Below are 9,625 nucleotides of genomic sequence, written 5' to 3' on the forward strand. Positions count from 1 at the left end.
CATCTCCTTGCATCTCATTACCCATTAATCAAATTTGATAATCTGTCCAAGACTATTTTCCTGATGAATAACTGTGGACTTTAAGCAATTCTTAAGGGAAAAAATGGCCTTGGAAGCAGATAGGAATGCAGATAGTGTATAAATGTTCCAGAACTAAAGTTATTAGTCCATGATGGAGTGAGTTCTAGCTTCTCCTCTCCCCATCCCCCTTTCATCAGGCAAACATTTCCAGTTTTCTTCCGAGTGATGATGGCTCAGCTAGAAGGCTCAGTGAGGAACATTTCTGCTGGAAGATCATCAGAGGCTAGTGAGGTAAGCTGACCAACAATGCAATCCTGTTCAAAGTTACCCCAGCGTAAGCCTGTTGATTTCAGTTGGCTTGGACTGAATTAATTCTGTATAGGACTGCACTGAAAACTGTATCAGTATAGAACATTCAGACTGAATAAACGGACATAGATTATTTACTAGCATAAGTTTAACTTTTTGTAAAGAATCTGCATTTTCTTAGTATTTTGCTTTCTGTTAAAAGAAATTTGGAATGGTGCTGGGCTCAAAGTAAGGAGGTGGTATAGAAAAATGGTTTGGAATATGAAAGGCAGCCCTGTAACATCCAAACAAGTAGAACCATCAGTTTTGAATGGAAAAATAGACTTGGAAAAAAACTTCTGTTAATATGGCTGATATGGCTCAGGATTACAGGTGTATTACCCAACAAGGTCTGTGCTCTTTTACCATATCTTCTGAATACATGGGGACATTCACTTTCTTTGTGGCAACATTAGAACAATGCTTGAAAAGGGGTTATATACTGTTCTACCACTCCACAGGTACAGCTAGAGAAGCTACTACTTTGGAACATGGCTGTGAGGGATTTCCACATCCTTGTTAATTTAGTTAAGGTAAGTATTCTTTTCAATATATATTTTCCTTGTTTGTGGAATCAAGCAATTGCCTATAGTGGTTCCTATACAGTGGATTCCATAATATTGTTGGCTGGTAATCTTTGTAAACTGCTTTGAGAGCCAAGTTTTGGTTGAAAGGTTACACTTTCTCATGGTTAATGAAAACCTTCTCTACACCTTTCATGCCTCCCGGGCAGAGGGCCCATGGTGACATAACCTTCTCTGTGTCCCTCATTAGGAGGGATATTCTGCATTAGGCAAAATTGCACTTTGCAAAGCAAGAGAAAGATGCAAGGAAAACAACAGAAACGACCATGGAAAACTGCTTAAAGAACAGTATTTAGAAATCACAGTAAAAAGGTAAACTTAGTCCCCTGTGCAAGCACCAGTCATTTCCAACTCTGGGGTGACGTTGCATCATGACATTTTCATGACAGACTTTTTACGGGGTGGTTTGTCATTGCCTTCCCCAAGAAATTACAATAGAGAGATGTAAATTCCTTATCGTTAGTGCTGACTTCAGCCGATGAATGCATCCTCAGACATCATCCAACAGAACATATCTAGCTTTGAAGCCACTTTATACCAGTGACCTATCTACCCCAGTGGTTGACTAAGAGAGGTAGCGGCTCCTCAAGCAGTGGTATTTCTCAGTCCTACTGCTAATAATAGGACATGACAATGGTTTAGCCTGAGACTGTGAGCATGCAAAGCATGTGTTCGTTACCACTGCACTATAGCCCCTCTTCATGTGAATTGCTCTTGAGCCAACAAAGAGAAATTTATTTGGGCCCCCCATATAATTGGCAAGTGAGTGTCTTAGATAATAGCATAGAGTTTTGTTCCAAAAATGGGGCTCTGTGTGTGTGTACACATACAAAGACAAAAAAACCTCAGGAACTCATCTTTTAACTTCAGTTCCATATGTTCAGTACTAAGAACATAAGAGAAGCCATGTTGTATCCGGACTATGGCCCATCCAGTCCAACACTCTGTCACGCAGTGGCCAAAAAAACCTCAGGTGCCATCAGGAGGTCCACCAGTGGGGTCAGGACTCTATAAACCCTCCCACTGTTGCCCCCCCCCCCGCCAGCAACAAGAATACAGAGCATCACTGCCCCAGACAGAGTTCCATCTATACCCTGTGACTAATGGCCACTGATGGACCTCTGCTCTATATGTTTATCCAATCCCCTCTTCAAGCTGTCTATGCACATAGCTGCCACCACCTCCTGTGGCAGTGAACTCCATGTGTTAATCACCCTTTGGGTGAAGAAGTATTTCCTTTTATCCATTCTAACCCTACTAATATAATGAATAGGGGAAGAGGTGCAAGGAACTTATCATATTATAGTACCAAGGTTCTCAATCAGGAGGTTGATTAACATCCTAGTTTTTTAATGTTTTTCTTTTTCACTTTTTGTTCTTTCCAAACAGGTATTTGACAGTAGGCCTGTGCTCAATGTTTGTTTGAAGGTGAGTGGAAATCAGATACTACAAGCCCAAAAATTCAGACTCTTCTCAGAGCAGTGATAGTTTCCAACTGTTAGCCTTACCCATTCTTATCAGCAGCAGCTTTGTTTGCCTAATCCAGTGTGGACTCTTATCTGGGAGGACCGGGTTTGATTCCCCACTCCTCCACTTACAGCTGCTGGAATGGTCTTGGGTTAGCAATAGTTCTCACAGAGGTTGTCCTTGAAAGGGCAACTGCTGTGAGAGCCCTCTCAGCCCCACCCACCTCACAGGGTGTCTGTTGTGGGAGGAGAAGATATAGGAGATTGTAAGCCGCTCTGAGTCTCTGATTCAGTGATAAGGGCAGGAAATAAATCTGCAATCTTCTTAAAAGTACAACTCTTCACTGCCTTATGTGTCTCACTGCAACAGAAGTAAAGGGGAAAGATGTCTTTCCTTGTTGGGAAACCTTAGACCAAGGGTTCTCTGGAAAGAACCTCCAACAGCTGCCACCACTCAGATCCCCTGAGAATATCTAGACTGACCTGCTGCTTGTGCGATGGTCATGGCCTTTGCTTAGCCACTTCTTCATACAGATCTTGAGGGAACAAATAAAGGTATTGTTCTCCTTCTGTCAGTTCAGACCTTCCTTATTAGTGGAATTAATTCCCTCTCTTTCCTTTCAAGAAACCTGAAAGGCACCTTTTCCTCCTCCCTTCCATCCCATTCCCTGATTCTGTGTTGCTTCTGAAGCATTCTTTCAGCAAAATATATTTTCCTAGCATAGAGTTGGAGTTCACAGTCTCACCGGGATGGTTGTCATGCTATGTTGTGAGCAGCTATTTCATTCTTATGTAATTCTGGGATACATAGTTTCAAACTAGGAGGAGATTCAAACTTTTGTCAGTCCCCAAAATGGCCTTTTTCAATGCCTGAAGCCCCAGTCAGCCTACGATTTCCATGGGGCTCCCATTCTATTGTTCTATGCTTCAATTTGACTTTTGTACAAAATAGCCACAGTAAGAAAAAGGTATATGATGCATTTTCTGCCTTTCTTTATTTCCCCCCCAGTATGGTCGTTTGTTCATGGAAACATTCTTGAAACTTGGTATGCCCCTCTTGGATCACAGCTTTAAAAAACATAGGGTAAGAATCCTAGAGGTTTTTTATTTGTGTGGCTATAGACTGAGCAACTCATGGTGGCTCTAATTCAGCCCCAAACATGGTTTGTGGTTATTGGATATGCAAAAAATGACGGAAGTGTGGGAGAGAACCTAATGATTGCTTGAGAAAACCTGGGTGAGCTGTGAGTAGTGTGATTCCTGCACAAAAGATGAGGTTCTGCTCAATATATGTGGCATAATTTAGCTTGGTACCAGCAGTGAAACAAAGAAATATATTTCCTTTTATGGCAAATCTTTTGCAAGTTAGATGGTATCTCACTTAAGAATTGCATCACATGTTCCATTTCTAGGTGTCTGTCTTTAGGAGTCTTAAAAGTGGAACATGTGAATGCTGCAGACATACAGGTATACTTCTCTGGGAATCAAGACTGCCTGTTACTACCTGTTGAGTGCACTGGGTTATGCTGCCACATAATGAGTAAAACAGCCCTGCCTGCTTCAATATAAATTTATAGTTACAACAAACTGTGTTGGGTTTGCAGGGAGATGTTCAGAGTTTGCTGAAAACTTTACAGCTGAGCACCAGACAACTCCACCACATATGTGGCCATTCCAAGGTAAGGTGTGGGGGCTACAAACTGCTGACTTTTAAATTACTGAGATATGGTTACTTTTGATTAATTTCTGTCTCTCCCAAGCTATGTCCTCTCTTCCTGTTTCAGAGAATATTTGTCAAGAGATAAAACAGTAAGTTAGAAATGGCTAAATTGCCCTCAAGTCATTCTTGGTGCATAAATTCTGCCTATGCATAGAGTGAGGGTCAGAGTAACAGCTCTATAGACCCTAGTACTAAAGGGGACCCACTAAGTACACCCAGGGGAGAAGTAATCCCATTTCCTCCTTCACTATTGACTCCCTTTCCTGCCCACAACTTGGCAACCCCAGATGCCATCCCAATACCATTTTGTTTGGTTTTTTTTAACAACATTGATGCATGCATAGATGCCACTACTGGGGGAGGGGTGTTAACCCAAAATTAGTTATTTTTTTTAAATAATTTTCTGAAGCCTTGGCTTTGCAATAGCTATAGCTGACCCTCTTGGGCAGATTTCCCTATATGTATGGAGCCCAGCCTTGGCAAATAGATCTAGGAATACTGTGTAATATGGCTAATGTATCATCTGCTGTTTTATACCAATATATGCATTCAGTGTTGTTGTTGTTAACGACATACAGCTCTGATCAGCAACTAGATTTGCTAGGAAGCAACTTTGAGGGAAAGGAACATATGGTGGCAGGGCAAGATTCCAACTCAACACAAGTATACACAAACCACTGTCAATTCAGGTTGTCACAAATGTTGTGTAATAATATCCCATATTTGCCTCTTTAGGTGACAACTAGGGAGCTTCAGAATAATTCAGGACAACTAGCATACTTCAAGATAATGAATTTGTGCTAAAGGCTACTGTGACAGAAACCCTAAAACCTTACTAGGGCAAGAATGCCACCTGAAGTGTCTGGGGGTCTTGGGTCCCTGGGGGTTTCTATTCCACATTGGACCATCCTGACAGAATTAATCCTTTCTGGACAAAGGGCAATCTGATCTGGGCCAGACCACCTATTTGACATGGAAGTTCAGGCCCATTACCAGATGCCAGATAGAGGGGTCTCTGATTGGTGACAGTAGCCTCTGGCATCAGAGATGGGGGGCTTTGCATGCCATTCACTACATCAGTCTTAGAAAGGAGGATGGTTTAGGTCCACCTCCATTGACCATAAATATCTGGACATCTGAGACTTTCCCTTGTCTTCAGTTTTCCATCTTCAGAAGAAACTGGCTTCACAGGAGGTTGGGTAGGGGTTAATTCTGCACATGATATGAGGAACTTACTGCAGCCTGGGTAACCTACGTTTAGCTTAGTTAGTTCAACTATTGCTTTTCATTTGAATATCTCTGTGCTGTGTTGCTCAATGCCTTTTCCTTGTATTTTGTTTTTGCCCTTTTCCCACCCTTTTCTGTTTTTTTATAATAAACGTTTGTATAAAGACATTTTTTGGCTTCAGTTAATCCAATTTATTTTTGTGACTCTCTCCTGCATGCTAGATTGCATGGGCATTACATAGTTGGTCACATTTTGTGGGGGTTCCTACCCTGTCACATTGTTATTGCTCTAGTACTGTGCTAGAAGGATACCTTCTCAGGGAGTCCTGAATGGTGGTGACTGGTTACCAGGTTGTTTTCCAGGGATTTCCCAGCAAGGAAAAACATGACCCCCTCACTTTCCTATTGTAACAGCTACCATCTGCTAACCCGCTAAACTACAATTTCAATAACACCTGGTATTTTTTAAATAAAACTTCTATTCTGTTCTTTTACAACACTTGAACATTTCTGTACTTTTCTTGCAACAGCCGTTTTGAAATATGCCATTATAATTTTGATCCTTATGGTCCAAGGAGCAGAGATTTCCTGAATGTCACTCAGTGCATATATTTATACATATGTTTGAACCTGAATATCCTTCAGCTTTCCACTAAACAATGGTGATTATGTACAGTAAAGAACTGTGTGTTTTTCTTCCACATTTAGATTCATCAAGACACAGGACTCACCAGCCACATTCCTCTGTTGAAGAAGACTCTTGAGCAGTTTGTATACCGAGTGAAAGCAATGCTGGCTCTAAATCAATGTCAGGAGGCTTTTTGGGTGGGTGTCCTCAAAAACAGAGACCTGCAGGTGAGCATACGCATGTGGAAGGTAATATTTAATGTCTGACAATTGCCATTTTTTTAATGGACACTGATCGAGAGAGAATGAAAATGGACAGCCTGATCCTGTGCATGTCAGCTCAGCGCTTTTTTGTAAGTGAGAATGCATAAGCCAGGACAGAGGATACCATAACAGCATTTCTCTTTTTTTCCTCCTCTCATTTAATAGAATAGTAGGGTAAAAAACTACAGACCAGCTCCAATTAGCACTTATTTACTAAAACACTTCTACCTTTCCCTTTTCATCTTTTAAGGATCCACAGGCAGTTTAAAAGCTTAATTAAAGAAAAACATAATATTAAAAAAAAAACAGAACACAGGATAAGGCCTGAAATTGGCTACATAAAAGCTAGATATCAATATATTGTCAAGAGTCACTCCATTTTGTTCCTCTTGCTATATGTATCCAATTCATATAATGCTGTGCTTGCTATGCTGGCTTTGAAGTATCCTGCTGCTTATCTAGAGGGAGGGTGGCATGTCTGGGAATGGGCTAGTTACTACACAACCAAGGTCAGGGAGCTGGAGGAGATGTAACCAAAGAACTGATAACACCACCTGGGGTGATGAGAGCTTAATAGGGAACCTGCGCAAACCCCCGCTTTACCTCGGTGCGCTTGGCTTAAATTGTAACGGTTAGGGCAAAGGTTTATAAGCACTGGGACCTGGCGGGCGAGCCAGTTCCAACAATGCCTGGATATGCCCATGATGCTGGAATAAAGATCTTGAACTCTACTTGTCTTTTTCTTGCCTCTGGGTCTGACATATATTAAAAACAAGAAAATCATGCATATATATAATAAATATGAAGGAACCCTCAATACTGCTGGATGGCTATTGGCCCATTTTACCAGCTACAGCAGGGATTCCAATGACACACTTTCCTAAGCATAAATAATTTAGCTGTGGTTAATCACACCTTAGTGGCATCCAGATTGTAACAGCTGGTTTTATGTGAGGCTGCCCAATTGGATTTTTGACTAATCTAGAAAGTAGCTGCAAACTGCCTAGAACTTCTCTCTCAATGGCATATACGTTAGAAAATGAGTAAGTGAAGGAATCCGAGATGGGGTAGTTAACATTATTAGGTCCATTGATTATGTCTTCGGGGTGTGTATGGTAGCAAAGTTGGCATCTGGGTTTATTGCAAGCTCCAGAACCAGTGTCCATGTTCAAATTAAATATATTATTGTGGGTGAGGAGTTGGGCCTTCTTGCTCAGTTCAAAGTTCAGAACAAGTATCTAAAGAAGTGATCAGTGACATATGAAAGCTCATACTGTGCCACAGATTTTGAGCTACTGGACTCTTACTCTTTTCTTCTGCTACTGATGGACTAACATAGCTACCCATATTAATGTTTTAATAATTGATCAATGTGCTCTACCCTGCCCATATAGTTAAATGTTCAGATGCAACATGGGATCGTGCTATGGGAAGTAGCTTTCATACTGCTAGGCAATTGTGCTAGTGGGGTCTCTGTTTGCCATTTTATGGGTTTCCTCTTAGATTTATTGTATCTACTCTAGGGAGAAGAGATCCTATCACAAGCATCCCAAGAAAGCAAGGAAGAGGAAGAAGATTCCATGCTCTCCAGGGAGAATCCTACAGAGGTATTTCTACTGTGGGAGTTTTGAGGTTTTTAAAACATCTGTGATAACACTTGAGTGCTGGCCAGGATGATCAGGCTCTTTTTTCAGCATCAAATGCAAAGTTGTGATATATCTTCTTTGTGGTTATCAAAGTATATGGCCAATATCCTTAGGCCACAGGTTATGGGAGCTTGTCTCATCTTTCTCACTTCCACACATTTTCTTCTTGCTCTTTCTCTTTCTTCATCTGACTTGCTCTGGGAAAATTGGCTGCCAGGATGAGTAATTCTGCTGAGCTTTCAAAATCTGTCCTAAGAACAAGCCTTCAGTTGTACTTCTAAGAAGCAGAGTCTCTGTACAACTGAAACTGTTTCTTAAATGCCAGTTCACCAGCTTTCTCTTCAATCAAGTTCTACCATAGCAAGAACATTTTGTTTGATTGTCTGACTCCATCACCTGAGGATTTTCTTCCCAGGATTCCTTGAAAGATTTCTTGTGTCAATCTATGCAGTAAACTTGCAAAATGGATGGTACAAAACAGTTAATGAAATACAAGTAAATTAATCAGTAGGACAATCCAAGTTTGTTTTGCTAATACTGCATGGGTGCTGATGAAAAATTTCTATATAGCTTTTCCCCTTGCCTTTACTTTTTTTCATTTATGTTTTTTCCCCAGAAAGAGAGAGAGGAGGAAGACTCGGAGAGTGATAGTAAGACAGATACCAGAGACAGTGATGAAGACAGCTCTGATTAGGCTTAACCATACTGGGTTAACTCTTCACAATACTGTCAATTACAACCTAACCTGAAGGTTCTGGAGCTGTTGTGATTCTGATAAGTTGTATAATAGTACACCAAGGCATGCTAATACAAGGTGAATTATGAACTGGACTTTTATAAGGCCTGATTTCATTCTTGTTTAACATTCAGTTCTTTAGAAAGGTTTTTGTTTTAAAATGCAAGCACATAGCACTTCTTGTGCTGACTTCCACCTCAAAAGCAGGTTGCTTTATGTTTTCATTTTATCAATAGCACTACTTTTATTTACTTTTTAACCACAATCCAAAGCTGAGTTGTGTTCTTAAGCACATGCACCTAACTGTATTTTGGACTAGTCTTTGTACTTCTGCACTTTTAGAAGAAAATGTCTTGCTTTCTTTAAAAAATTATTTTATAGAAATGTTTATTTTGGAACCTGCTTATTTCAAGTTTTTAGTGCTGGTTCATATAAATGTTCTACACGTTTTTTGCTGTGCTATATGCAGGAACTTGCATAAAGATATTTTGACTTTCATTCACATACCTATAGAATAAAGTATAAAATTCTACCGTTATAATGTGCAGTGTCAAGTCTGTATAGTACTATGGGGTCATTAATAGCTGATCTTTGTAGTTAACAACATTTTTCCTCTCCCCCACCCAAACCATTCAAGGCTGATGAGGCATGTGCGCCCTGTAAGCACCCAAAGCTTACATTAGAACATCAGTTAAATTGCATTATCATATCTACATATATTGAAAAGATATATATTTAGTTATCACTTATTATCTGGTCCTAATTGGGTTTTTCTTTAATTTAAATGTTTGTGTATGTGTCCACAAACCATTGTGTAGTGATACTGCTGCAGTAGATATTGCAAAGGAGAAGGGGCTATATTAAGTGAAAACATCAGAGTTCAGGGGGTGGAACACATGCATTAGTCATTTATAATTTCTGCAGAGGTCATAGTGGAATTTGTAAGTGTGTGGGGGAAGGATGTTGCTAGTTAAAATACAGCATCC

The 9,625-nt window shown here is 40.3% G+C and overlaps 1 protein-coding gene across 1 annotated transcript in view; it reads left to right on the forward strand.

The window, feature by feature from the left end:
* FANCD2 (FA complementation group D2) overlaps window positions 1-9,177 on the forward strand; it is a 69,353-nt gene extending 60,176 nt beyond the window's left edge. Inside the window, exons 36-43 of the mRNA XM_060240080.1 lie at window positions 219-312; window positions 831-902; window positions 2,343-2,381; window positions 3,429-3,503; window positions 4,024-4,098; window positions 6,075-6,221; window positions 7,781-7,864; window positions 8,520-9,177. Of these exons, the coding sequence (XP_060096063.1) occupies window positions 219-312; window positions 831-902; window positions 2,343-2,381; window positions 3,429-3,503; window positions 4,024-4,098; window positions 6,075-6,221; window positions 7,781-7,864; window positions 8,520-8,597 (664 nt within the window). The 3' untranslated portion in view covers window positions 8,598-9,177. The remainder of the gene's footprint in view (window positions 1-218; window positions 313-830; window positions 903-2,342; window positions 2,382-3,428; window positions 3,504-4,023; window positions 4,099-6,074; window positions 6,222-7,780; window positions 7,865-8,519) is intronic.
* Window positions 9,178-9,625: the final 448 nt, after the last annotated feature.

Source organism: Heteronotia binoei, chromosome 5 (assembly GCF_032191835.1).
Source record: "Heteronotia binoei isolate CCM8104 ecotype False Entrance Well chromosome 5, APGP_CSIRO_Hbin_v1, whole genome shotgun sequence".
Classification (NCBI taxonomy): Eukaryota; Metazoa; Chordata; class Lepidosauria; order Squamata; family Gekkonidae; genus Heteronotia; species Heteronotia binoei.